The sequence below is a fragment of the Candidozyma auris genome, chromosome 4 (genome assembly GCF_003013715.1).
Source record: "Candidozyma auris chromosome 4, complete sequence".
Lineage (NCBI taxonomy): Eukaryota > Fungi > Ascomycota > Pichiomycetes > Serinales > Metschnikowiaceae > Candidozyma > Candidozyma auris.
The window spans coordinates 180,220-207,552 of record NC_072815.1 but is presented as its reverse complement, the minus strand read 5'-3'; the positions used below and the strand labels follow the sequence as shown (position 1 = coordinate 207,552).

Genomic DNA, 27,333 nt, shown 5'->3' with positions numbered 1-27,333 from the left:
TATCAGGACTTCTGCCCTGTGATCTAAGTTGTCTATATGCTATTATCCCATAATGTCGTGAAAGCTGCGGAAAGTGAAGAATGATTATGCAACTCCAGGCTGGTACTTCAAGTCCTCGTGATCCCCTCTCAAGTCATACTCAGATAATCCGACGCGAGAGCCAAACGTCTCAAACCGTTTGACGTATTTGCGTTTCTTTTCTTCGGCCATGCTCACCATCTGGGGCCAGTATTTTTCATGTTCATACTCAAAGTTCACCATACCACCGAAATCCTGATCCAACTGCGATTTTGGCACATAGTTGGGGAATGGCTGGTCAAACACCAATTTCTCTCTTGTAAGAGGGTCAATAAATGGGTGAATTATCTTCAAGAAAGTCCATCCGAGCCAAGGAATATTGGTCAAAAGAGCCCTCCCCAATCTCTCGGGGTAATGCGTCTGCAAGATATTGAGAACTTGTCTTCCCGTACTCACTGGAGGAATCTTGTTCGATTGCGTGCCCACAGGCGACGCCTTAAAGTCTATCAAAAGCGCCAAGGAGTCCTGCCCTGCTGGCATGTAGTCAATGACCTTCTCAAGCATATACACCATGTGCTGAACTTGTCTTTGCGAAGTCTTTGTGTTTTGACGGCCAGGCTTCAAATAAAGACATGGTCTGGAGTCGTTGTCATATCCCAAGATGACTTCCTTACCGGTTTCGTTTTCGGGAGACACCAACGAGCCGTTTACGGCATTGTCAGCATCGAAGTTGTGAGACACGCCGAATTCACGTCTCCACGCAAGCGTGCCTTCGATTCTAGCAATGGCATCCTCGACTTTCCACTTTGTCGCCCTCAAGTACCGCAAGAAGCACTCTCTCGTCAACCACGCCTTTTCATCTTCCGTCAAAGGCGTGAACTGTGTTTTGTCCTTGTGTTTCAACGCGTCTTCGGAATTGGCCACCAAGAATCCTTCCTGGGCGAAATGCTCATAAACTTTGGTGAAACATTCCTTCTGGTGATTAGTGAGCTTGGTTTCTTCAGGCACCTTTGACTCTTCCGTGGGTTCCAGGAAAGGGATGTGAGTCACGTTCTCGTTGACCTCCTGGTGCTCCTTGTGGTCCTTTTTGTCCTTTTTGAAAAGCATCTTGGACCGAATACAAGAAGAGGTCTATTTGACTGTACTTTTTTTTTTTTTTTTTAGTTATCCCCTTGTGTATTGCCTTACTACATCGCGGAACAATTGCGTTTCCGGCCGGCACAAGTCGCATCCGCGGCCTAGGCCCTACTATTCCCGATATGCCACCAACGACAGTGTGAAGATGATGATAAAGGGATCGGAAGAGATTCGAGAAGGAAACGAAAATTACAATTTTTAGTTCATTTTAAACAAAAATTTCTGATGTTTAATACACTTGATGGCATTTTTTTTTTTGCAGCCGTCGTTCCTGAGACTGCCGGCGCCGGATGCACACTTAGCTGCCGAGAAGTGGCGAGAAAATAAGGAAAACAGGCAACCACAAAGTTGAGAAGAGGCCGGAAAATAAACGGGAAAATGAAGCGGTTGTGAAAATACACGTCTGGAATTGTTCAATTTTCTAGAACTCTAATCTGAAGTTAGGTTACTCAAGTGTAACCTTAGTAGCAACAATAACGCACATGCAGAACCAATCAGCCGTTCAAACTGTCGAAAACATGTAGATGGAACATTATGTCCGGAATCAATTTAGGCGATGCCGTAACACATTTACCTCAGATTTAAGCAGTGACGTTTGTTTGGGTTTGAGGCCGAACACTTAAGCGAACGGATGGGGAAGAAATGCAAAAAGAAAGTGTTCCTCCGATACGGGGAATCGAACCCCGATCTGCTCGGTGAGAGCGAACTGTGCTAGCCATTACACCATATCGGATCTGTGTTGCAGGATACAGAAATTGGAACAAATATATAGCGTAACTTTGAGCTCTTCAATCTGTCCTATCTTTAGATCTTGATCTTTTTTGGAATAAGAGATGCACTAATACTCATAATATAGGCCTCAAATTAATCATCCGTCTAATACATGAAGTCTATAAAAAAAAAAAGCTGTCCAAAGGAGGACAAAACAACACCATCCTAGAGATACACTTTCAATGCACAATATGACAGCCTAATCTGTACCACACATCTACAAAAGGTTCGAGGAATACACACCAATGATATATCTTATTAAAGGATTTAAACCCAGGTCATGTACAAGGTGATGCGAAAGATTATCTCTAACAAGTGAATCTGATTGAAGGGTTGTTTTCTATAGCGATATACCTTGAACGGAATAAGTTGTCTAAAAAAAAAGCACCTCCTCTGTTCTTCACTTCAGCAAGTGTGGTGAAGCCACACAGCATCCACCATGAATCCCTTATCATTATAAATATTGTTCTGCTTTTTTCGATATTCAACTCCTTAACTCGTTTTCCCATTTTTAGAAGTAATGAGGAGATGTCGAATCGGAGAAAGGTGTTGGTATTTATATTCCGGCTCGACTGACCAGTATTATCAAATTATACAAAGAAGCATGAAGAGTCTGCTCACTTTACCCGCTTGCCGTGAAATCAATTGAGGTATCTTCAGAAAAATTTGAAGAAAAAAGAAATAAAGAAGATAAGATCAAGAAGAAAACATAATAAAGCACAAATATGTTAGTGGTATCGCATGCATGAAAGGCAGAGATTCTTGTCAACAACGATAAGGCACGAATTTTCTTACTGGAGAACTCAACTCTGGGAAGGGGCCTGCTTAAAAAATGTCTTGCTTCCAACAGCCAAGTCGGGAAGTCTGTTCTCGTGACACTGACAGTTGGCAAAAAAGCTCTATCAGAAAGATGAGTTCATTTGTGTGCCGATTAATGCAGAAGAAGCAGTGATACTTCATTCTTAGGTAATCGAACATAGCTTTTTATCGCCAAAAAAAATCTTATTTTTTGACATATCACCAACAGAAGAAATGATGTTCTTAGGTTCAGGATCTTAAATCCCTTTGAAGGAACGTAGCAAATGAATCTCCCAACTACGTTGTTCAACTTTGTTGAAGCCAAAGACGTGAGTGTATGGCGTAGGAAAAGGTTAAACCAATACTTAAGGAATTAGGTAGTAAGAGCTTGGGGAACCATCTACAAGTCAGTAATCTCGTTAAGAGCGAGCCATCACTACATCATTCTTTCATGGCTCTCTGACAAATGGCTGCAAACGTCACATTTCTCCACAAACAGTCAAGCCCTTCAACTTGATCAGAGGATCAGATCTTCCACTCTCGGTAGTTTTCTAAACACATCATCAAAGAAACCGTCAATATTTACAACAAAAATCTGCCTTCTCCTGAGCTTGCTTGTTATCACTCCATCTCACCTACATCTCAAGTGCGCATCTCAGATCCCATTCAAGTACTACCATAGATAACCAACAATAACTGATTAACATCAACCGCAATCTACAACCACAAGTACCTATGGTTCAGCTGCTAAAAGCAATAGCGCTACAAGTGTGTGTGCAGCTGGCTGGACGAATCACAGACGTCGGGTCCACGCCGTATGGACTTGTCAAGCCCATACTTAAGAAGATGACTCTGAAGCAACTAGCAATTGTGGAAACAAACAGCCCGACGGTGATGCCAGAGTCTGATGAAGTGTGGGGGCTTCTTATAGAAAAAGACTTCCCCGATAGACCTATCCATGGCGGTACCAAGCAGGAGCTCGTGATTGGGGAACTCACAGACATGCCCAATCGGGCGCTGTACAAGAAATATATGGAAGAAAGAGACATATTCAGGGCATCCTCGGCACAGAGGCTACGGAAGATGACGGAGAAGCTACGGAAGGAGAAGTCGAAGAACTCAATCACGCCGATCCCTAGTATAATTAGGACAACGCCCATACGACGCAATTATAATGGTGACCCTCTGCTGAGATACTCCTCGTCTTCACGGTCGCCCAAGACCATATTGGGCAAGGCTATGAAAGATATACAACAGCGAAAACTCATGTTTGGCAATAACCGCAGGCCAACGTACGATGCATACACTGAGTTTAGGAAAAGACCTCCTCCATCGTCTTCTCCACTGATGCCTCGTCTGAAATTGCTACATCAGAAAGAACAAGCGGTGCCAAAGGCATCAGTGCAGTCAGCACAGCCACCAAGATTGTCTTCTCCGCCTTCTGGGCACCAGACCTCTCCTAAGAAACGCCCAGGTGAGCCAGTCATATTCCTACCGAAGAAAAAGATGCCACCACGAGCTCCCAGAATCCCGCCAGAGCTGAAACAGGACATCAAACAACAACCACATTCTCCAAAGGGCGCTTTGAAGCCGAAAGTGAAACTGTCAATCTTTCACTAACCAGCATTTTGCACATATATACATTCATTAATCTATAACAGTTCACTGCTTCCTGCGCTTGGCAGGGGCAGTGTCGGGGTCGTTCTTGCTTCTTTTTGTAGACTCTAACTTTTTGGGTGTGATTTCGTCGATGATGGCCGCAGAGGCTCTCTCAGCTCCACCCTGGTTACCTATCATCACTGTCTGCTTGTTCGACTTAATTCTAAGGCGCCCAGCCATGAGTGCCAACTCTGGATTTCTCACAAAACCATCTTTTCCGTTGGAAACTTTTAATCCTAGCGTATCCATGATTGCCAAAATGTCGCTGTAGTTGCGTGCATGCATTGGTTCCAGAGCACCGCTGGAAAATACAAGTCCTCGGTTCCTGCTGGCTCTTATTACTTGAAGTACGTTACCAATGAAGTTCTTCCTGCTCAAATGGCCAGTGGTACCCAATACCAAGGACAGCTCGTACATGGCCGGCCCAGATATAAGCCCCAGGTAGCAGATCTCGAACTTCATGCCTTTTTCCAACGCCTGGCCCACCGTCTTGTGTTTTACAAAAAACGGCAATCGTGCTGCCATTGGCAATGAAACAATATCAATATCTAGGTTTGTTGTCGTGAGCTGAAGGGCCTTCTCTGTAGTTGGCTGCGCCGAGATAAGGTCAAACGCAAAGGAGGCATTAAGCTTCAGAATGCTCTGGCACTTCGCCGGATCCGTGATCACCAACGTGATTCTCGTAAACAAACGGAGCCCCTCATACTTGCTCATTTTTTTTCGAAGCGTCTCAATCGGTATAGGATTGAGTTTATCAGGATTATTCAACGGAAGCTTCACAGTTTCTTGCACAACAAAGTTGATGGCAATATACCTATAGCCAAGCGAGTAGAGCATGGCCAAAGTGTTGCATAGGTTAGTCATCTGAGCGGCCAGCGGCGGCGCTGTATATGACAGCAGGGGCCACGGCACGTTCAAATCGTACATCAGTGGGTAGTTGTATATGGCCTTCTCGCGATGCTTCTACTATGTAGGTGGAGGTGTAGGTGGAGGTGAATGTTAGAGGTGGTTGAAGGTGAAGAAAACGAGAAAAAGGCTTGATTGAAAAAATTATCGGACTGTAGGGCTGTTTGTGAACGTCGTTGAAGAATCTGTGTAAATGAGCTCAAGTAGTGTTTTTTGGTTGAGGAAAACAGGGTTGGCGGGTTCAATTCTGGCTTATCTTGCATTTTCGCAGCCATTTTCAAGAATGAGTGGTAGAAGAAAAAATCTACAATTTGAAACCTATGGATGAGGAGACTCCAAACATCAAATTAAAAGCCGTGCTGATTTTGCAAATCTGCCTCTGCCACTTGCTGGATTACCAGAGTTGACCATACATGGCCGCAGTTTGATGTAAGCAAAGGGTATGTATTCGAAACTTGCTTTTAATTACAAACGCTTACTCAAGATCGGATACCCTTCAGAACACTGGAAGATAAATACCTTCTCTCTTGATATAAAATTTCACACAAATATCACTTCTACCAAAATTAGAATCTCCACAGTTCATGTCCCCTTACTAATACACCTCGACTATTTTGCAACCAGTCATGCAGTATCGGAACCTTCCAGCATTTGCCTTCGCCATCGTTGCCATTCAAAACAGGTATTTCATAAGAAGGAGAAAATTCAAGTCAATCCAAACTCTTTCAATATTCCAATTACAGATTTTCCTTTTTTGAACTTTTCCTTTCGTTCTACTTAACTTCCTGAAAACACCCTCACATTGTTCGCGCTATGAGTGCTAAGGTATCCAAAGCCCACCAGACAAGTCTCTTCATGAGCCAAGTGGAAGTCAACAAGGAGGACCAGGGGGTCATGAACCTCGGCAAGCACTGCTACAAGTGCAATCAGCTCGACTTTCTACCGTTCCACTGCGAGTTTTGCAACCACGTCTACTGCTCCAATCATCGGTCGCTTGATCTTCATGGATGTGTGGGCAGACCTGAGTCTCCTAGTAATGGGAGCAGAATATACAATGGGCCTACGGCAGCTTCGTTGTTTCCGGATAGAGAAAAGCACCTGAAGATGCTCGATAAACAGCTTGAGCTGGCGAAAGTACCGGTGACGACGCTCAAGGAACAGAGTGTGGGTAAAGCTCTGGCCATGACAAAACTCACGAAATTCTTGCATTTACAGAAATTGAGCCGGAAAAAGAAAGTGTCGCTGCTTTTCGGGAAACCCAAGCCGGTCAACAAGGTGGTGGAAACGTCCAGTATCAAGAAAGTGGCCAAAGGTGCCGCTAGTGTTCCCCAGACTGATCGAGTGTACCTCTGGGTGCTCTATGTGAACAGAAACGAAGAGGATTTGGATAAGATTAATATTGACAAGGAACGCAAGGGGGTGTGGGTTTCGAAGAACTGGACGGTTGGACGGGCACTAGATTCGGTGGCTGATGCAGTGGGGATCATGAATCATAACAATACTAAGCTGGATACGAGCGAGCGGCTCAATTTGTTCAAAGCTGAGGAAGAGACGCCTGTAACACTCCCGTTTAGCAAGAAAGTCGGAGCCACGGTGGCCAATGGCGATACCGTCTATCTCGTGAAGGGTGAGCTATGAGTGGCTACTAGGAAGTTACGGCTGAAGAAACGATCAATCGGTTACGGCTGGTGAACAAGCTTTTGATCGACAAATGTCAGTATTTTTTTTTTCACAGTCAGTCACCATATGCTTCATTATATTTAAAGACTTGACGTTTTTTGCCAGCTACATGTGTGGCCGACAATCGACCAACATTGTTAAACACGCCTCATACCAGTTGGAAACAGTGCTGCCATACTAAAGAACATTTGAAGTGGCGTGTCTGAATAATCTGGCTTTTATGAGGCGATTTCCTACAATAACAGGCTAGGATCACTCACCATCAACTTTTCACGAAAAATTTTCCCCGGCTATATTCAATGGCCTTCATTGTGTTCGTCTTTGTTCCTGCGCCCGCCCAACTGAGGACGATTCAGTAAACACTTAGTTACACGTGCACAGCCGAAGTTAGGGATATTAGAAAAATAGCATAGAGAAAGCAGTCCTTGAAAAACAATAGGTTAGTCTAACCATTTTCTGAAATTTTTTTGTAAGCACTCAGTTATAGCACCTCTCTCCTGCCCACCCTTCTCTCGAGGGCCTGTACGAAACAACGCCCACCAATCTCAAGCGAAAAAAACAACTTCCCAAAGAGCCCATCAAATCCACAATCCTTCTCACGCCCTTCTTTTCTTCACACCCCCTCTAAAATTAATAAATCCTTCGACCGCTGCCTCGGCGTCTAATGTCAAATCCTGCTGTGTTAGCTGCCGCTGCTGCCTCCTCCCAACCCAACATGAGCAGTGCATCCTCCTCCAACAACTCTGTGGTGGGCTTGCACTACAAGATCGGCAAGAAAATCGGCGAAGGCTCGTTTGGTGTGCTCTTTGAAGGCTCCAACATCATCAACGGTGTGGCCGTGGCCATCAAGTTCGAGCCGAGAAAGACAGAGGCCCCTCAGTTGAGAGACGAGTACAGAACGTATAAACATTTGCAAGGATGTGAAGGGATCCCCAACGCCTACTATTTTGGTCAGGAAGGATTGCATTCGATTCTTGTCATTGATCTTTTGGGACCCTCTCTCGAAGATTTGTTTGACTGGTGTGGCCGCCGTTTCAGTGTGAAGACGGTGGTGCAAGTGGCTGTGCAAATGATCGACTTAATAGAAGAAGTGCACCGCCATGACCTCATCTACAGGGATATCAAGCCCGACAACTTCTTGATCGGAAGACAAGGCTTCCCTGACGAAAACAAGGTACACTTGATCGACTTTGGCATGGCCAAACAGTACAGAGACCCACGCACAAAGCAGCACATCCCTTACCGAGAAAAGAAGTCCTTGAGCGGCACCGCCAGATATATGTCGATCAACACCCATTTGGGTAGAGAGCAGCTGAGAAGAGACGACTTGGAGGCGCTCGGACATGTGTTTTTCTACTTTTTGCGTGGGCAATTGCCTTGGCAGGGATTGAAAGCCCCAACCAACAAGCAAAAATACGAGAAGATTGGCGACAAAAAGAGAACCACGTCGGCAAATCTCTTGTGTGAGGGCTTGCCCCGCCAGTTTGCCGAGTACCTAGACGCCGTTAGATCGTTGCCATTTGAAGCGGACCCAGCGTATGAGGAGTACAGAATGTTGCTTCTTTCCGTCTTGGACGATATGGGCACCCACTGCGATGGCGTGTTTGACTGGATGAACTTGAACGGCGGCAAAGGGTGGGACGCTGCCATCAACAAGAAGCCAAACTTACACGGCTACGGCCATCCCAACCCACCAAACGAGCGTGACAGACGTCATCGCGAGCAGCGTAGAAACAGACCTCACCATTCGCAGGCGGGCGGCAGTCAGATCCCTTCGTCGGCAGCCAATAACAACTTGAGCAATAATGTTTCACCAGGACAACAGCAGCAGATCTCTGCTGCGCAAACTCACCAGCAGAAGTTGCAACACCTCATCAACAGGCCATTGCCTCCAATCAAGCAAGAGGCCCCCACACGCTCGACCATGGGCATCATGCAAAGCAACGACGCCATGGGAGGGCAGGGCAACTATAAAAACTCTCCATCAAACTATGTTAATGGCCAGAATGGCTACCAGTACGAGCAACAACAGCACGTTTCTGAGGAGGAGAGTAAGGGCTTTTGGTCGAAATTGTGCTGCCACTAAGTTGTTGAGTGGGGGTTCATCCATATTATGGTGGATACAAAGGGCCATTGACAGCGTGACGCCCTGGACTGGCGCATGCCTCTGGTAATTACGTTTAATCTAACCTTTGGCCCAGACCCATCCTATATTCCCTTTCAACCCATTCATGCATACAAAGTAAGTTCCATCACCGCTGCACACTTGCCTCTTTATTTCTTAATGCCTGGTTTTAAAATATACTGTAATACTAGATACTACAACCTCCCACGTAGCCCACCCACATACAATATAGAGAAATCAGAAAGAAAATGACAGCTCAAAGAGCCTCAACCATAAGGTTTCTTCGTATTTATATTTGCATCAAAACGTTGGTGGGACTGTTGCCTCCATTGTGGAAGCAAATTTCACCCCCCACGGCTTTTTCGCAGCCATATAAATAGGTACCACATTCCCGTTTTCCAGTGACTCACCCATTATGTCCCATTCTCAGTCAATTGAGGCCAACAAGGAGGCATTTCAGAAATTTTCGGCCGACTACGATAAGCGTGCTTTCATCAAAGTTCTTCAGGATGCTGTTGCCTATATCTTGGTGACGTTTGACCTGACCAGGCCCAGAAAGACTCTCGCAGAAACGGAGACTCCCATAAATGGAGAGGAGATTCTCAATATGGTCAATGCCCTTCCAAAGGGACAGATACTGGGTAACTTATTGAAGCCAGGATGTAAAATCATCGACTTTGCCTGTGGCTCAGGCGCTATCACCGAGCGGTTGGCACCATTTCTTACCCAAGGTGAGTATATAGGCATTGACGTCTCAGAAGGGATGTTGGAGAAGTTCAACGAAGCAGCAGAGAAAATCCAGCATGAATGGCCAAATTTCAAAGTGAAATCCTTGTGTGGAGACATTCTCTCGAACGATTTTGCCGATGCCTCCTTGGTGGGCTCTGCTGACTTGGTGTTCTCCTCCATGGCTTTCCACCATCTCCACGACTACAACGCGGTTGCCGATAAACTAAAGACATATGTGAAGCCAGGAGGACACATTGTTGTGCTAGACATGTTCAAAGCAGCCTCTGGCCCAAGCTTGTTGTCGAAGCACTCACATGGACACGGGAATTCAGACGAGCTTAGTGAAGTTGCCAAAGAGCATGGAGCTAGCCACCGTGGAATTGCCAACGAAGAGATGGTGCAATGTTTGACGTCGGGGTGCGAGGAAGTGTCGAGTGCAAGAGAACTTCATTTGAACTTGTGGTTTGATAAGCAGATGGTGGACCCCGAGGGTAAGAAACAGCTTCCTGAGAGAAATGGGATGTCGTTGGCGCCCTGCGGGGTGGTCGTGGGTGTTGCCAAGCGAAGCCTGACAGTGTCAGGTGGTTAAGACTGGAGGTTTTCCAAACAGTTTACTCACCTGCGTTGTACTTGAGGCATTGATCTGTTGATGACCCAAATTATACTTTCAGCATGATGTGCGCTCGCATGGACATAAATGGCTCTTGTGGTGACCTTCCCGATGACTTATCCAGTGTGTGTGTGTTTCCATCGAGTCCGAGTGCTTATTTTCATCGTCAGTATGTACGGTTAGAATCCTGGGACATGGTGCGCCATCAATCATAGTGAGTAGTAGGAAGCAAGACCGGGGCTTTTTGTAGAAGTCATTTACCATTGAAACAATTTCTCCATCCTTCAGCTCGCTTGCTCTTTGGCTATACCAGCTCCGACTGCTTCTGCCTGACACCACAAAGCTTGCCTGACACCACAAAGCTTGCCTATATGCTCGAAAATATGTGCCAATTCCGCCTACCACATTCTTCTTAAAATGAACCACCAATCCTTCGTTGAGGCCAACAAAAGAATTTCGACAACAGCTATGACCAGATCCCGGCCATGAGAGTGCTCTCCAAGATTTTCGCCTCATCTATTGTCAACTTCGACACTTCGGCTCCCCGCAAAACTCTTGCCGACACGGAATCTCCAATAGATGACGAGAAAGCAATTGAAGAGTTCAGCCAGCTCCACGACAAGATCCCAGGCAACATACTCAAGCCAGACTCGAAAGTGCTTGATTTCGCCTGCGGCACGGGGCTTGTGGCCCAACAGCTCTGTCCGTTCATACCCAAAGGTGAGTACTTGGGTATTGACATCAACGAGCTGATGCTTGAGCTGTACGAGGAGAAGGCCAAAGTTCTACAAGAAAAGTATCCAGAATTCAAGATGAAGTCTGTTTGTGCTGATATCATGGACAAAGATTTCGACATCAGTTCGTTCGAGAACTACGCCGACCTTCTCATTTGCACCTTGGCCTTCCACCATATCCACGACTACCACAAGGTGGCCGAGGAGCTCAAGCGGATGGTGAAGCCAGGAGGATGGATTTTGATCTACGACTTCTACAATGAAGATCTCGAGAAGGAGGAAATCACCAGAGAGTTGCAGGAGAAAGGTATGGCCCGCCATGGAGTCACCGTGGACGAGATGAACGAGTGTTTGGAGAAGAATTGTGTGAATGTCAGCAGTGCTAGGGAAATGCGTGTGGATCTTTGGCAGAATGAGGTTTTCATAGAATCTCACTGCACTGAGGCCGTGAAGCAGCAATTGAAGTCTGCTCCCCGTAAAGGTGAGCTTTTTCTTGTACCTTGCAGTGTGATTCTTGGGATCGCCCAGAAGAAGCAGGGGTGAAGGCATCAATAGATGAACGCATATCTAGTGTACATACATGTTAATGGCATAGAGTCGACGTATAGATCGAAACACCCCACTTACGAGGTGGTGGTGCTATTTACGAGCCTTGGAAAAAATCGGTACTGCAAACGCAATGCACTCCATGCATGGGCGATTTCGCAGCCGGTGAAATGTACATAAGGAGCCGAATTCCCCATGTTTCGTTCTCTCCAAACTTACATTTTTTTATTTCCTGTGAGCTCCACCTTTTCATGCTGGCCTCCCCGTTCAAGCATCCCTGGTGGGTGGCTTTTTCAAAACTAGGCAACTCCCCTCGGTACCTTGACGAGTGGCTCATTGTGAGTCTTTCGGATACAATTCGGCAAAAGCCAGAGTGGGAGAAGAAGTATACGGATCCTGAGATCGTGGAGAAATGGAAGAAAGAGTTTTTATCCCAGAATCCTGAATCTCGCTACCCTGAGGATGTGTTCAATTACGTTATTCGGGAATTGAAGTGGTATCACGAGTTGCAGTCGACACCAGAACTAGAGACTAGAAAATTCAGAATTGGTGCTGATGACAAGATCTTGTATAGTGATGAAGCAGTTTCTGACGTGTTGGCTAAAAAATTCACGACTCTAGCGAGTAAGTTCGAGGCATCGATCTCGGAAAAGGACTACCACCCAGGCTCGGACAACTTGGTGGTGGATTTGGTGCATCCTTCGTTATACCACTTGGTTTACGGAAAAACGAAAGTGTTGAGGGATGGCAAGCTTGCAGTTGCTGAGTTTGACGAGGCCATACAGCATGTGAAGAAAGGCGTGGCCGACTACGCAGTTTCCAAGAAGTTCCAGTGGCTTCCGGCGGTGATGAAGTTGGATAAGTCTACCGGCCAGTTTGTCTTTGCTTCCTACATCAACAACCTTCATCCCATGCAACATGGAGATCTCTATGGGCCCATAGCCGAGGTGTTCAATGAGGCAGTTCCTGCTCTCAACTTGTCTTTGGCAAGGTACCAGTCTGATGAGTACGTGAGAATCAAAACGGCTGGGTATGGGGAGTGCTATAAAGAGGGCTACGACGAGTACATGGAAAAGCTCGAAGAGCTCATCGACGAAGGTGCAGACGATGACGAATGGGAGGAGTTTGAGAAAGGTAAAAGCAAATTCTACATCGACACCCACCCAGAATACAAGAGCGACCCAGAGACGAAGCCGTTTGACCTTCGTGACTTTGACAAATTGAAAGTCATTGTCAAAATGGCCAACATCGAGCTCCTGCCTGAGAATCCAGAGTACAAGGGCGGCTCCTGGCACGTTGAAGGTACCATTAACGAGGATATCGTGGCCACTGTGTTGTACTACTACGACGTGGAAAATATCGACGACTCCAAGCTTTCATTCAAGTATGCTTTCGAAGATCCCGCCTACGAGCAAGGTGATGAGCAGTACTGCAAGGATTTCTACGGCATTCTGGATGGAGATCTGATGACAAAGTACATTGGAAGCGTTGACGCCAGGCAGGGCCGAGTGGTCGTATTCACCAACAGTTTCCAGCATCACGTAGATGCGTTCAAGTTGAGGGACTCTTCCAGGCCAGGGCACAGGAAAATCTTGTGCTTCTTCTTAGTCGACCCACACAACTCCGTGACCAAGGCCACTGACGTTGTGCCTCCTCAGAACGAGACCTGGGTGAATGATGAGGCTCTCATGAATAAATTCTTCCCGGGCATTGATGCAAAGGAAGTAACTACGATGACAGCAAAACAGGCCAAAGAGAGCAGGTTGGAGTTGATGGATGAAAGGAAAGTGACCATTAGCTCTGGTGACGACTGGGAGAATGCATTCACCAGAACCTTCTTCCTTTGCGAGCACTAGACTGACTTCGACAAAGAAACAGAGGAGGAAAGCGTCGTGAATTCAGAGTAATAGCATTTTTTTTTTTTGCCGAATAGATGAAGTTGAGTTGGTTTCTCAGATCCATACATTGGTGGTCATTTTGTTGGGGCCCATCAGATTCGCAGCCATTTTAGAATATTGAGAATTGCATTGCCAAATCCCTAGTACTCACATCAAGAACAAAGGAGATCACAGTTTTTCTTTTAGTTTATTGGCGACAATTTGTCATCTTGGTATTTTCATTTTCTTTTCTTTATTTTTTTCATTTTTTTATTTTTTTTTCATCGCCCTTATCTGTTTCCTTGTAGATCCACTGCAATTGCTGGGGATCACAATCATGACGCGCACGTGATCACAGGCTCACTGTCACTTGTAATCACCACTTCTATTTCTACCACTTTTATCTCAACAACCACCTAATCATCTTCACTATTCATACATGGTCTCTCGCCAGGCGCAAAAGAGACTCAACAAAGAGTACAAGTCGATCCAGGCCAACCCACCCCCTTTCATTCATGCCAAACCCAACGAAGAAAATATCCTAGAGTGGCACTACATCATCACAGGGCCCCCCTCCACCCCCTACGAAGGCGGCCAGTACCATGGGCTTCTTCGATTCCCACCAGACTACCCTTTTGCTCCACCTGCAATCACGGTGATCACGCCCAACGGAAGATTTGCCTGCAACACCCGACTCTGTCTCAGCATGAGTGACTACCACCCAGACACGTGGAACCCAGCGTGGTCGGTGGCCACGATCTTGACTGGGTTGTTGAGTTTTATGACTGGAGAGGACAGTACGACAGGATCGATCGTGACCAGCGAAAAGGTGAAGCGGCGATTGGCCCGCGACAGCAAGAAGTGGAACAACGACAATGCCAGGTTCAGAAGCATGTTTCCGGATTTGGTGGAGCTGAACAAAGCAGCCATAGCAGAAGCGGAGCGCCTCCAGAAAAAACTAGAGGAGAAAAAGGCGCTGGCGGTGCATGCAAACACAAAAGTGGACTTGGGTCAGTTGAGCCCGGAGGACAGAGCACGGCTTCAAGCCTACGACTCAGAGGTCCCACGGAAGGGCGGGTATGTTGCGTTAGGCAGTGTTTTGTTGGCTGCAATTGTAGCAGCTTACTTTTGGTATTAGAAGAAGGGCATGAGTGGAAGACGGGCTCGAGCGTGGTGCGTGATGAAGTGATTTGGGCCCAAGATGCATGAAGAGGTGTTACTCAAAAGGCTTACGGCATCTACTATTGGAACGATTTGAACCGTGTGGCCTTTCGATAGCAGCATTTAGGGCCTTTCGTGGTGTCGGACGATGTCTCCATCGGAATGCGTGGCTGAGGCCCTCAGCCTTCGGTTGTTTCTAGAAGACGCTGGCCAGATCAAGGCTGGACCAGCTAATAAATACCCAAAGAACTTTGCCAGTGTAGGCTGTTTATAACTAAGACACCGTTTCCAAGAATCGAGCTTCCTGGAACAAGATTCGTCCTGCTCGGCAAAAGCGGTGCCGAGAGCCGAATCTCGTCAACTACGTACACATGAAAAACCCTCGGCACGATTGTAGCACCTTCTCACTTGAAACGTCCACAGTGCATTTATCACAGTCTAAATTTTATATTTCGATTTTCATTGTATCAATTCCGAAGGGTCGATTCCGAAGCACCTTGACGAGATAGGCTCCCGCGCCTCCAACCTACTTTTGCAACCACCAAGACCCCCAAGCCAGCCAAAGAAAAGCCTACATAACCTATCACAAAAATAGCAAAGATTTAAGCAATTCTCTGTCAGATCCACGAATATCGACAATTTTTTGCCTAGAAAACCCTCTTGTTCAGCGTGCTTTCTCTTACACTCTCGGTCGGCTGCTGGAACTGTGCTGCGGCACAGGTTGCAAAATAAACACTTTCCGCATTTTGTGAACTGAGCCAGTATTCTATTTAAAGCAGAGCCATTAGAGAAACTCCAAGTGGGCCATTACATCATTGCACTTGAGAATACTCAAACGTGACAAATATCCTTATAAATGTCGCTTTCCCTTTGTTTTATTGTTCTTTTTCTTTCCCTTTTGCCTTCACTTGTTTAGCGCACATTTCCTCTTTCAACCACCAGCGCCTATCCCGCCTCAGCCCGCAAGAACACCGAGAAAGCCAAGGCTGACAAAGAAAAAACTCCACTTTTTTCACAAGATTTATTTTACTTTCTTTCTTTAGTTTGCTTTTTTCTCCTTTTTCTATTACACTGCTTCAAGTGTGCCGACGTCACACCATCGGTCTTCAATTATAGTCGGTGCTTTACCTCCCAGCCTGGCGTGTTTAACCCTCTGCGCAGCCAATATCATCAGCGATTTTTTTTTCGTGCCTTCAGACTCGCTTCTAACCGTCTACACCACCCTATCCACGCTTGTTCGACCGCCTCCACCATTCTGAAACCCTACTTTTTATCCTCTCCAAATCGTTCGCTTCAAATTCAGCGGCCATGTCCCATCCCTACAGACTGAAGGCAAACCCCTCGGCGTCCTCCTTGACCACAGCCCATACTAGCACCACGTCTCCCCCCATGGCCACACCTCCCAGCAACACTATTCACAACAACAACAATATCAACACGCCGTATCCCTTGAGCGACGCCCACACTGAGTCCACGTCAGACGTTAGCTACAAAAGCTCTCTTTCCCACCAGTACCAAGCACTAGCAGCCCCGGGATCAGCCAGCCACAGTCACGGATCAAACGGACACGCCAACAAACCTTTGGACGAGACCACGTCCTTGAGCAACAGATTCGCAGCCACCACGCTCTCGAGCCCTCGTTTTTCGTCCAACGATCATCGTGCGCTTAGCGTGTCGCCTCGGCACGATGCGGTGCTTCCTTCCACGGTGCCCTACCCCATCAACGAACCGTCGGCAGCGTCACTGTCTCGAAGCAGAGACTCGGCAGTCACGTCGCCTCCGCTGATCCCGGTGTCGGCAGACTCGTCGGTGACAAACCTCAACTTGAACCACCCTACCCAACCCCAGGACTTGTACTCGAGACCAGAACATAACCTCTCTGTGGCCAGCATGCCGGGCCAATTGGCCCGCTACAGCCATGCACGGTCGCTTTCGTCGTCGTCGTCGTTCTTCCACGATCAAGATTCCCATAACCTTGTCAGCGACTATCTAGGCGAGAACCTGGCCCATTTGATGCCTCGGATCAAGACGATGGAAATGTACAGAAAGAACGCGAAGAAGTCGACCGACCCGGCCGTCTTGTTCCAGTACGCCCAGTATATGCTACAAACTGCGCTAATGCTCGTGACAGACTCGCCTCTGACCTCGGGTGGAAGCACTCCAAACGGCACCACCCCCAAGAAGCCACAAACGGGATCCTCCTTGTCATTGGACACCGAGCTGACAAAAAAGGGCCACCGCAAGTCCAAGTCGTCCAACTCCTTTGACTTGCAGGACGCTTCGACGCCTGAGCTCAAGAAGTCTTTGCTAAAGGAAGCCCACCATTACTTGAAGCGTCTCTCCGACAAAGGGTACGTGGATGCCCAGTACTTACTAGGTGATGCGTACAGCTCGGGCGCTTTTGGCAAAGTTGATAATAGAGAAGCATTTAGTTTATTCCTTGCGGCAGCTAAGCACGGACACACGGAATCGGCATTCAGAACGGCCCATTGCTACGAGGAGGGCCTCGGCACGGGCCACGATGCTCGAAAAGGAATTGATTTCCTCAAAATGGCTGCGTCCAAAAACCACCCTGCTGCTATGTACAAGCTAGGTGTTTACTGTTTCTACGGCCGTATGGGTGTGTCTAATAGCGTGGACAAGAAGAAAGCTGGCATCAAGTGGTTAGAGCGAGCATCGAACGTGGCCACCGAGTTGACGGCAGCGGCGCCCTATGAGCTAGGCAAAATTTACTACGAAGGGTTCCTCGATATTGTTATTGTCGACAAGATGTATGCGCTCAAGCTCTTTGCCGAGGCAGCAGCTCTTGGCCACGTCGAGTCCGCAGCCATTTTGGGCCACCATTACGAAGTGGGTGAAGTTGTCGAATCGGATGCCCAATTGTCCATCAACTATTACACCAACGCCGCCGTTGCCGGCCATCCGCAGTCAATGCTCTCCATCTGTGCCTGGTACCTCGTTGGTCTGGAGCCTTACTTGCCCAAGAGCGAATATGAAGCATTTGAGTGGGCCAAGAAGGCTGCGCAGTGTGGTTTGGCCCAGGCTCAATTCGCTCTTGCCAACTTCTACGAGAAGGGCATTGGGTGTGACAAGAATGCCAACGAGGCTCAAGTGTGGTACACCAAGGCCGCCGAAAATGGCGAGGCCAAGGCCCTCGCCAGAATCACCAACAAAGACGCTGCTGCCAAAGCTGCAAAATTGGCAAGGCGAAATCGCAAGAAGAATGCTTCTACCGCGGCCGGTCCCGGTGACTCTGCTCAAGAGAAGGACTGTGCCATTGTTTGATGACACGAAACGAAGCTGCACAACAACATTTAACGGTGTCAATTGACTCCGTCAAGCACGTTCCTTGCTGACACGAAGATTACTCAAGGCCACATCTCCTATTGCATTCTCCCTCATTATACACTCTACACTAATTACCTGTGACGATTGCTTGAACAATCGCCATTTCTTCGAAGACACCGAGCATTTCCTTCGTACACAGTGAATAGCCTGTTTACTTTTCTATTCATACCAACAACGTGTCTCTCGCATTCATTTTTCACAAATGCCTGACAAGACAACTTTGACGCTGCTGCATCATGACGTTCTCTACTGCGGCCACAGTAGCTACCGCGAAACCTTCGAAGCATCACCATCACTGCAGTCTCGCAGGACCCCTATTACCCGCAATTATGAGCCACTGACGCTTTTGTCCCACACAATTGCCCGTGTTTCTTGTAACCCCCCCTCTGTGGCGATCGTTACACGGTCACGGTGAAGATGCGCCCGAAGCCACACAAAGCATTAACCACTCGGCTCCTTGGACAAATTAGCCGTCCACGGCCAGGCGCAGCGAATCCTAATTACGACTTCTTGTGCTAATTTACTAAAGCGCAGGGTTATAAAGTGGAATTTAATTTCCGAAAAAACAATTAAACTTTCTTTTTTTGTTTGAAGTAGCCCCTTGGTTTCCTTGCTTTTCTCCTCTTGGTCTGACCAACGACGGCCGGGACCATGCAGTTGCTTTGTCGAGAGAGCAATCGAAGCAAGTGGCCCCTTGCCTTGCGGGAGAATGACAATAGTCGCGTCCTGCAGAATGCCCCCTGTCACATTCTTCTCCGCATATACCCACACGCAGGCTTCATACACAGGCTCCATACACAGGCCCCGTTTGCAGCCACTGAGCCACTTTCCAGAATATCACAGGCCGTAGGGTGCTCTCGTTGACTATAAATAGGGGCATCTCCTCCCAATTCTTCTCCATCAACAATCAATTACAATTAACAACATGTCCTTTGGCGGTAACGACAGAAGCAACTACGGTGACGACGACAACCAACAGTCTACCTTTGGTAAGATCGGTGACAAGATCAAGGGTGCCTTGGGCAGCGATGATGACAACCGCGGCTCGTCCGGCTCCTATGGCTCTTCTGGCTCCGACAAGTACGGATCCTCTGGTTCTGGCTCTGGCTCCTACGGCAGCGGTAGGGACAATGACGACTCGTACGGTTCCTCCAACAGAGGTGGTTCTGGCGGATACAGCTCGTCTAAAAAGGATGACGACGACTCGTATGGTTCCAGCGGATCTGGTGGTTACGGCTCCTCTGGCCGTGGTGGTGACTCGTACGGCTCCTCTGGCAGGTCCGGCAACGATTCTTACGGTTCCTCTGGCAGGTCCGGCAACGACTCGTACGGATCTGGTGGAAATGACTCTTACGGTTCTTCTGGCAGAGGAGGCGACTCGTACGGGTCTTCCAGGAAGGACGACGATGACGACAAGTACGGCTCTTCTGGCAGAGGCGGTGGTTCTTACGGCTCTTCAGGTAGAGGCGGTGACTCGTATGGCTCTTCTGGCAGAGGTGGCGACTCTTATGGCTCTTCTGGCAGAGGTGACAGCTCCTACGGATCCTCAGACTACTAGGCTATGTATGCGTTACGATTGACTATGTATAAAATGACCTGTCCTTGCTCGTTCGAGGCGTATTGATCTAATGCTAGGTATGTAGTTGTAGAATGCAATTGGAACGTGGTGAGATCAATCGATCTCCCTCTGGAGGTTTTCATTGGTCAACGGGGTCAAGTCTCTCTTCACAACCTTCGTACTGGCTCCTTTGTTGAGCAAAGGTGCTCGAAGCGAGATGCCGTTGTCTTGAAAGGCTGGCACGGAAGCCGTTTTTTCGACACGAGTGTCGTTGTTGAGATCTAGAACGTCAAGCACGGGTCGATTCTCCGTTACTCTCAACGGAGGCGATGAGTCCTGGTCCATCGCGCTCCGATTGGCAAAAGAGTCTTCCATGCTGATATCTTCTTCGCCATGTTCGTCAGGTTGGTGATGGCTATTGACTTTAAACGATCTCTTGTGTGCTCGTGGCGGTGACAGCCGCAATGGGGATGTGGAGGTCCGTTTATCCTTGCCTCTATGCTGAAGTTTAGGTGGGTTTGCAAGTTTATGGGAGCTTAACTCTTCCGAAAGCTCATCTCGCTGCAATTTCAACTGAATAAACTTGGACGTGGCCTTCTCTATGGCCATGTCGTAGTCCGAGTTGTTGAAAGCAGAGATGATTTCAGTGACCGCAGTCATAGAATTGACTACTCTTTCCATCATATTATCGACGTTGTGGAGAGCTGTGAAGCAGCTCATCATCTCGCTTAATCCGTGCGAGGCGAAATTGAATGGCTTTAGTTCGCCTACTAGATAGTCAAATAAAACAGACGAGTTCACGAGCAAGTCCTTTTGAAACCGCTCTTTGGTGTGAAAAATCATGGACTCGAACATCATTGTAAGCTGCTGAGTCCACCCTTCTGATTCCTGAAGCTTTTTAAGAGTGAAGTCAATGGTTTTGCTGAAGATGTGATCTATCTCTGAATGCTGGTCATAAATGTGTTCAAGATTGATAATTTGTTCATTACTCTTGTGAACAAGTTGTTCCGCCTGGATTAGTAGATGTTTAGATTTCTCATGAAAAGGGTGATAGCCACTCCTTGCGTCCTGTAGTTTCTTCAATGAATGAATGAGGATGTGAAGGTCCTCTTTGAGAAGCAATAGAAGTTTCCTTTTAGCTAACAGAAAGCATTTTCTCCAAATTTCTTGATGCTGTTTAGCAATACTGTTTCTGAGTCCTTCTATACTTCGTAGGGCCTCCAGCACTGCACTATCAACAAGAGACCGCTGCTTGGCTATCGTAGTCTCCACAACTTTCGATTCTCGATTTCGTAATTCTTCGATTTCTTGCTTTTGTTCGGTGATCATCTTGAGGTATGAGCCAACATGGCGATCCAAATTCTGGCGGTTCCTTATGAGCTTTGTCTTGATCTCTTTGGCACGATTAGCGTACTTAAGGGTGTTTAAAGTTTCGTCATAATGTTGTGACAGCGGAGAAACACACACTATCATGACGGTTTTGCAATTCCCTCCGAGAGAGAACTTCAAGAGCCTGGTGAGCTTCAGATCCCTGTAAGGTACGTGGTTTTTCCTACGTGGGTCACACAAGGCATTGATACAATTCCCCAACGCCAAAAGCGACTTGTTGATGTTGGCACCTTCGTTGAGCCTCGCCCCTCGATTCTTGGTCGCTGCCGCACGTTCACTGCCGGCCAAGTCAATGATAGACAAGGTTGCAAAGGTGTGCTCTTGATCCAAAGAGGCCGTTCGACTTCGTGAGCTGACATTGATTTGCAACACAGCGTGAGATCTCAGTGAAGCCGCGTTCGCCTCCGTTGGAGACAGCGTTCTGTTCTGGTTGCCCACCACCAACAAGTCCATCACCTCTTCTACCGATGCAGGCAGCCGAGACAGCAAGTTCGACACCATGATTCGCTTTTTGCAATCTTCCCGCAACACCAACTTTTTCGACGGCGTCTCGGGCTCCAACAAGTCTCGGATCGTTTCGTTGTAGATCTCCAAAAATGAGATGTTCACATCAAACAACCTCGTATCCGCCAAAGCGTCGATTCGCTCGTACAATTCCTTCATCGTTAGAAAAATCACCCCGGGGTCTGTTGGTGTGCCCAGAATCGTGTGCGTCTTTCCACACCCAGTGGCTCCATACGCAAACACTGTACCGTTGTACCCGTCCAAGATGCTGTCTAGAAGAGGTCTCGTAGTAGCCTCGTAGATCTGCTGCTGCAGCGTGTTTTCGTCAAAAAGACTGTCAAATACAAATCGGTAGTCTCGTATTCGTGCTCTCATGTTGGAGTTGGGAAACGCATTTCTTTGCATTGATGTTAGCGGGTTTGTGGCCGGAGGATCGAATATGAGCATCTTGTCGTCCACGACATCGACAATTCTGCGTATTCCTCGAGGAATCAAATGTGACCTGCCATTTTCTTCGCTGGTGCTGTCCAGGCTTCCTGAAAGGGCTCCATCGCCTATGAAGAGCGGTTTCCCTGGCGGCAGGATGAGCTTGTTCTCTTCTGCTGGCGTGAAGGGACGCACACGCACTGCCACCGTGATGGACGACTGACGGGCTGTATTCATAAAAGCTAAAGAGAATAGCTTTGTTCTTTATTAATTATGTGTTTTTTGATGGGTTTGGTTGATAGGTTTGCTGTAAGCACTTGGTGTAAATAGTGGGAGTGCACTTAGCACCAAGAGATCAACGCGTTTCTTCCCATAGTTATCTACATATGTCTGCCTGTGGTCTAATATTAAATATATTTCTTCACGTGGTATTCTAGCATGCTATTTACGTATACATTGTCGAATTAGGTCATATCATCTTGCTCCTGCTCTCACTGGCTGCCACCGCTGTTTCCCTGGGAGCCACCGGAACCGCCCTGGCCACCCATGAAGTTACGGGCCATGTTTTGCAACATAGGGTTGTTCATGAGGTTCTCGAGTCCTCCGCCATTCTCGCCCCCGAGACCCATGTTCTGGGCCATCTGGCGCACGGCAGGGTTGCTCATCAAACCTTCAAGAGCGTTGGGATTCGACATCAAATTACGTGCCGCTTCCATCACCTGTGGGTTGTTCATCATCTCAGCAAAGTTGGGCATGCCACCACCTCCGCCGCCAAACATCGACGAAAAGTCTGGCATGCCACCGGCACCAGCACCAGAGCCAGCACCAGAGCCAGAGCCAGAGCCAGAACTTGCATCGGTGCCTCTCTCAGTCGACTCAGGCTCGTTGGTGGCGATGGAGCTCTCCAATTCAGCCTCGACTCTTTTCTTCGCTGTCTCGTATCCTCTCTTCATGGCATCACTTGGAGTGCTGCCTTCAACGTCCAAACCCTTCTTGTATGCCTCCATAGCAGCCTTAGCATTTCCCAAAGCGTATTGGGCCAACCCAAGTCTCGAGTAAGCTTTAGAGAAGTCAGGCTTCATCTTGATGGCAGCTTCAGCGTCCTTGACGGCATTCTCGTGCTGAGACACAGAAGAGTAAGCGGCGGCTCTGTTGGACAAGTATACCACGTTGGTTGGGTCCAAAGCAATAGCCTCGGTGTATTTGGGAATGGCAGTGTCAAAGTCTTTGGCGGCCATGGCTTTGTTACCCTCAGCTTTAGCGGCATCTGCCTTCGCCTTGGTATCGGCGTCAACTTCGACAACTTCCTCCTTCACATCAGTACTGGAAGCACCAGATTTGTTGACAGTGTCAAGCAAAGACAAGCCACCGAACTTGGAGGCAATGCTGGACGCTTCTGCCTTGTCGACTTCGAAAGCGTCGGCAATGCAGTCGATTGCGACATCCATAGATTCAGCATACTCTTCCAGAACGACTTTGCTAGAGACGCTTGTTTCCAAAAATTGGATAATGGCAAGAGCCAAATCCTTATGTGAGATAGCCATTTGGGTGATGTTGTAAATATTGGAGGCAGTCCGCTGTTAATAAGTACGAGCTCGAAAAGTGCTGATCTTGGTGCACGGGTGTTCGAGAAGATTCCTGGGGAACGCCTTCGGAAATGGTTGCAAAATGTGATAATGATAGCAAAGGTCAAAAAAAAAAAAAAAAAAAAAAAATTTATTATTCAGCCCGTCTGATACTCCAAAGAAGCCTTTCAAGTTCCTGATTACGTGTCCGCAACAGAAGCAAGTGGTACTCGCAAAAGTGTTTAATACCAAGGCTGAAGAAACCTGAACGGAAACTCATGAATTGGGAGATCTCTGCCGCTATCAATTCATGATCGATCTTGATGTCTGCATTCAAATTCATAACTTTCTTCACTTCCTCTGCTTTGGCTAGCAATAGCTTCTTATATCTAGACTTTTTGCTGTCAATAATGCCAAAGTTGAAAAATGAATTGTTTTCAGATGTGTCTTCGGGAATTTTGTCGAGCAGCGTTGTGCTTCGTCTTGCCATTGTGTTTGTGAATATCCCACTTTCGTTCTCCTCTCTAGCGTCTCCGTTTTGTGGTTGCTTGGGAAACTGCTCTTCGAAGCGATGCAACTCAGCGTTGATATCCTTGATGCCCTGGTAAATTTGTTTCCACCAACGAAGCTTCTCTTGTAGCTTCTTGCAATTTTGCAAAAGCTGTTCAACAGAGAGCTCGAGCCAGTTAGCGTAGGCTTGAAGTTTCATGTATGACGAGTCAAGTAGCCTAAACTCACGTCTATCAAGTAGCACACTCTTCCCCTGATCTAGTCTTCTCAAGAAGATGTCAGACACATTTCTAACGTCACTTTGCTTCATGCCAGCGACAGTGAGCAACTGATTGAGTTTACGAATTTCAAGGTGAAAACTTCGTAAATCACTTTCAGAGTATTCTAGGAAGTACTCAATCTCCTGAACTTTTTGTGGCGAGAACTTCACAACACCATTTCTTGCCTTCGCTTCCTCCTGGGCATTGTTGATGTCTTTTATCATTTCCAACGTCGAGTTGCCGTTGTCATCACAGCACAACGCAAGATTTCTCTTGAATTTTGTCTTTGATGATTGGGAGTGAAAATGCATTGCCAGAAAGTACATCGTGAGTAGCTCCAAGAGTCTATTGGAACGGTATTTGGAACATGCTGGGATTGTGGGCTTGTCGGACGGATGATTTATCCAAAGCGAGTTCACATCAAGACCGAAGCCTTGCGGAAATGCCAACTTTTGTAGCTTGGTGAATTGCCTTACCCTGTCTATGGGGATATATTTCGTAGTGATGGAAGGTTCAGCTCCGTCTGTGTAGGTCACCATGTTTATTATCCAATCGCTTGCTGAGCCATCATAGCGAGCATTGAGAACACCTGTCTCAATATCATTATTATGAGAAAAGTTTGTTTCAAAATACTTGTCAACTATTAGCCTTTCGATCTCCTTGAACGATTTGTTACTTCCGTTCTTGGCTTTTGCCGCCGAAAAGCTATAGTAATCTAATAGATTATAAAAGTTTTGTTGATCCTCTATGCTGAAATCAAATAATTTGTTGTTCATAAGATACCTCAAGTTGTCTGTTCGACCATAACGAACGTATACTGCCAGAGGGGTAAGAAGCCTCTCGTTGGGCTGATTCACATTCAACAATGCTAGCTCTGGATTAAGGATGCCAGATTCTGATAAGCCTTTGGCAAGGATATGCAAAAATGTGTTACCATACTTGTCTGTATGCTGATCGAGTGCCATTGGTTTTTCATACTTTGTGAAAACACACCCGAAAGCTCGTTTTATAAGCTCGATATATCTTGGATGGTCGTAATGACGACAAATGCTGAAAAGGGGAGTATGCGAATTGTTGTCCTTGACATGCCAATCTATAAGTGGACCAATTTTGGCGAGGATGTCAAGGTCGTGGCTCAAGTAATGGCCAATTGTTCTCCCATTATTGTCTCTTAAATTGAGGTAGAGTCTTTTTTCTTCTTCATTTGAGCTTTCAAAGAGAGCATCTAATAGATAATTTGCGCTCTCACTATTTTCTTCCACCAATGCAATCATCATCAATGTTTGATCGGTAGATGTGTTCTTGTCAAATAATAAATCTTCAACCAGTGTCCATGGAAGAGTTTTATCGAGCACGGTTTTGAACACCTTGGAGTTCTTTGTACGTAGTGCAAACGTCAAGCAACTCTCGCCATGGATGTTCCTGCTTCTGAGAAAGTGATCCTTCGGGAGTGGACCATCACCGTACTGCTCGCGTACCAGGTCCATCATTCGCTCGAGATTCTTTATATTCTCGTTCTGGATTGCATACCAAAGATTATAGTTTTGAGCAGAGGCAGTGGACATCTCTTGGAGATGGTTCAATGGGTTATTATCCAAACCTTGCCCTGACAAGTGAAAAATCACAGCGTCTATATTGCTTAGAACATAGTTGAGATAACCAGCGCTGCTCTTTTCTGGGTCAGCATTACCTGTGAGTAGTGAGTCAACGCCAAAATTGCGTATGTAGTAGATATGAGCGTCCAAGTACGGAACTTTTGAATGAACCACCACCATAATCAAGAGGCCTATTAGCGTATCCGCATCCACGACAAGGTGAGAGACGTCATGTTTCTCCTTGTCACAAGTGCCATCCGATAAAATATCTACCGTCTTCTTGAGCAAGTCTATCTTTTGACGTCTGTTAGTTACGCCCGGATCATTGAGCTTGGAGAATTCGGCGATCGCCGCTGCCACTCTAGCATGCAACACATTCATATGCCATGGTTCATCGACTGGGATGTCAAGCTGATTGAGCGAGAGACAGGACAAATCCTTATATACTGCAGGGGATAGTACCATATCCGGTAGATCTCCCCCTGTATCGCCCTTTGCTGCCTTTTCGAATTGCGATACGATCTGTACCCACACTTTATCGTACATGTTCAACTCCACGTACTCGTGCACAAGGTGGTTGAGGTCAATCGTCGAATTTTGACTCGTGACATTATGTAGTAGGCGAGAAATCCGCTCCCCGTCTGCCGTTTCAGCACTTATCGTTTTTTGGACAATCGAGAACGCTTCCTCCACCATGGCCATGAACAATGCTTTAGTTTCCTTGAGAGACACCCCGCTACGCACCCTTAGTCGCTCAAACTTGCGATTATTGTGGTGAAATAGCATGTAAAAGTGGTCAGACATGGCTTTAGATAGCAAGGGGAAGTTCCGTAGGAGCTTCTCAAACGTCACTGTGCGTTGAGGACGAGAGGCCTTTTTCAATTCAGGTTGTGGACTCGCCGTTTGAACATCTTTTTCCGGCAGCTTATGCCCATATAGAGAATCGTCTATGTAGAGTAGCATCACCTTGGACCCCTTGGAGAAATACTCACAGAACGTCGTGAAGTAATCTGTGCTGAGGATGTTTGTTCGTATACTTTTCTTGAACCCCTTTCCCGTAAAAACCATCCCATTCTTCACCAAAACTTGCTTCCCGTTCATTGTGTTGTAGATGATCAGCTGTACTTTCGTCACAGGCGCCATGGTGGTGGAAAACGGCGAAGACGTCTTGATGATATGTGATTTCAAGAAAGCATCATTCTCATAACACAAGTCCTCGAGTTTGTGGCCCCCGAGTTCGAAGCCTTCTCGAAGAAGTTGTGCTGGAGGCACTAGGATAGTGTAGTCGTTGTGGTTGTTGCTAAGCTCTGCTATCGTGGAGCGAATGGCCGCTTTGGCGTGATGTGGATTGTTGAAGATGGCATTGAGGAGGGGATTATATAGGAGCGGTAGATGCTTCTGCTTCCCGGTGCTCATGATGGAAGCAT

General features: G+C 47.0%; 14 protein-coding genes and 1 non-coding gene across 15 annotated transcripts; 9 read left to right on the top strand and 6 right to left on the bottom strand. All coding sequences in view use genetic code 12, as the record gives it.

Moving 5' to 3' along the window:
- Positions 1-84: 84 nt before the first annotated feature.
- Positions 85-1,125, bottom strand: PDR16 (phosphatidylinositol transporter; the record flags this gene model as incomplete). The annotated part of the gene is made up of 1 exon (XM_029037012.1): positions 85-1,125. One exon carries the CDS (start codon positions 1,123-1,125, stop codon positions 85-87), a length of 1,041 nt encoding a protein of 346 aa, XP_028888068.1.
- A 691-nt stretch (positions 1,126-1,816) lies between these two features.
- On the bottom strand, positions 1,817-1,888 carry CJI96_0003771. Its single transcript has one exon. It is a non-coding gene; the product is annotated as a tRNA-Glu (tRNA).
- Positions 1,889-3,459: 1,571 nt separating this feature from the next.
- On the top strand, positions 3,460-4,344 carry ELA1 (elongin A; the record flags this gene model as incomplete). The annotated part of the gene is made up of 1 exon (XM_029037011.2): positions 3,460-4,344. One exon carries the CDS (start codon positions 3,460-3,462, stop codon positions 4,342-4,344), a length of 885 nt encoding a protein of 294 aa, XP_028888067.1.
- Positions 4,345-4,386: 42 nt separating this feature from the next.
- Positions 4,387-5,310, bottom strand: RPP1 (RNA-binding RNA processing protein RPP1; the record flags this gene model as incomplete). Its single annotated transcript, XM_029037010.2, has 1 exon — positions 4,387-5,310. The coding sequence occupies one exon, from the start codon at positions 5,308-5,310 to the stop codon at positions 4,387-4,389; it is 924 nt and encodes a 307-aa protein (XP_028888066.2).
- Positions 5,311-6,102: 792 nt separating this feature from the next.
- On the top strand, positions 6,103-6,927 carry CJI96_0003768 (uncharacterized protein; the record flags this gene model as incomplete). Its single annotated transcript, XM_029037009.2, has 1 exon — positions 6,103-6,927. One exon carries the CDS (start codon positions 6,103-6,105, stop codon positions 6,925-6,927), a length of 825 nt encoding a protein of 274 aa, XP_028888065.2.
- Positions 6,928-7,633: 706 nt separating this feature from the next.
- On the top strand, positions 7,634-9,055 carry YCK2 (serine/threonine protein kinase; the record flags this gene model as incomplete). Its single annotated transcript, XM_029037008.2, has 1 exon — positions 7,634-9,055. The coding sequence occupies one exon, from the start codon at positions 7,634-7,636 to the stop codon at positions 9,053-9,055; it is 1,422 nt and encodes a 473-aa protein (XP_028888064.2).
- Positions 9,056-9,509: 454 nt separating this feature from the next.
- CJI96_0003766 (class I SAM-dependent methyltransferase) lies at positions 9,510-10,412 on the top strand (the record flags this gene model as incomplete). The annotated part of the gene is made up of 1 exon (XM_029037007.2): positions 9,510-10,412. One exon carries the CDS (start codon positions 9,510-9,512, stop codon positions 10,410-10,412), a length of 903 nt encoding a protein of 300 aa, XP_028888063.2.
- A 506-nt stretch (positions 10,413-10,918) lies between these two features.
- Positions 10,919-11,710, top strand: CJI96_0003765 (class I SAM-dependent methyltransferase; the record flags this gene model as incomplete). Its single annotated transcript, XM_029037006.2, has 1 exon — positions 10,919-11,710. The coding sequence occupies one exon, from the start codon at positions 10,919-10,921 to the stop codon at positions 11,708-11,710; it is 792 nt and encodes a 263-aa protein (XP_028888062.2).
- Positions 11,711-11,964: 254 nt separating this feature from the next.
- On the top strand, positions 11,965-13,569 carry CJI96_0003764 (DUF4246 domain-containing protein; the record flags this gene model as incomplete). Its single annotated transcript, XM_029037005.2, has 1 exon — positions 11,965-13,569. The coding sequence occupies one exon, from the start codon at positions 11,965-11,967 to the stop codon at positions 13,567-13,569; it is 1,605 nt and encodes a 534-aa protein (XP_028888061.2).
- A 460-nt stretch (positions 13,570-14,029) lies between these two features.
- Positions 14,030-14,728, top strand: CJI96_0003763 (E2 ubiquitin-conjugating protein UBC6; the record flags this gene model as incomplete). The annotated part of the gene is made up of 1 exon (XM_029037004.1): positions 14,030-14,728. One exon carries the CDS (start codon positions 14,030-14,032, stop codon positions 14,726-14,728), a length of 699 nt encoding a protein of 232 aa, XP_028888060.1.
- A 1,331-nt stretch (positions 14,729-16,059) lies between these two features.
- CHS4 (Chs4p) lies at positions 16,060-18,036 on the top strand (the record flags this gene model as incomplete). Its single annotated transcript, XM_029037003.2, has 1 exon — positions 16,060-18,036. One exon carries the CDS (start codon positions 16,060-16,062, stop codon positions 18,034-18,036), a length of 1,977 nt encoding a protein of 658 aa, XP_028888059.2.
- Positions 18,037-19,024: 988 nt separating this feature from the next.
- Positions 19,025-19,657, top strand: CJI96_0003761 (uncharacterized protein; the record flags this gene model as incomplete). The annotated part of the gene is made up of 1 exon (XM_029037002.2): positions 19,025-19,657. The coding sequence occupies one exon, from the start codon at positions 19,025-19,027 to the stop codon at positions 19,655-19,657; it is 633 nt and encodes a 210-aa protein (XP_028888058.2).
- Positions 19,658-19,771: 114 nt separating this feature from the next.
- On the bottom strand, positions 19,772-22,213 carry KIP3 (tubulin-dependent ATPase; the record flags this gene model as incomplete). The annotated part of the gene is made up of 1 exon (XM_029037001.2): positions 19,772-22,213. One exon carries the CDS (start codon positions 22,211-22,213, stop codon positions 19,772-19,774), a length of 2,442 nt encoding a protein of 813 aa, XP_028888057.2.
- A 254-nt stretch (positions 22,214-22,467) lies between these two features.
- On the bottom strand, positions 22,468-23,520 carry SGT2 (Sgt2p; the record flags this gene model as incomplete). The annotated part of the gene is made up of 1 exon (XM_029037000.2): positions 22,468-23,520. The coding sequence occupies one exon, from the start codon at positions 23,518-23,520 to the stop codon at positions 22,468-22,470; it is 1,053 nt and encodes a 350-aa protein (XP_028888056.2).
- Positions 23,521-23,695: 175 nt separating this feature from the next.
- On the bottom strand, positions 23,696-27,322 carry CJI96_0003758 (uncharacterized protein; the record flags this gene model as incomplete). Its single annotated transcript, XM_029036999.2, has 1 exon — positions 23,696-27,322. The coding sequence occupies one exon, from the start codon at positions 27,320-27,322 to the stop codon at positions 23,696-23,698; it is 3,627 nt and encodes a 1,208-aa protein (XP_028888055.2).
- Between the last annotated feature and the right edge of the window lie 11 nt (positions 27,323-27,333).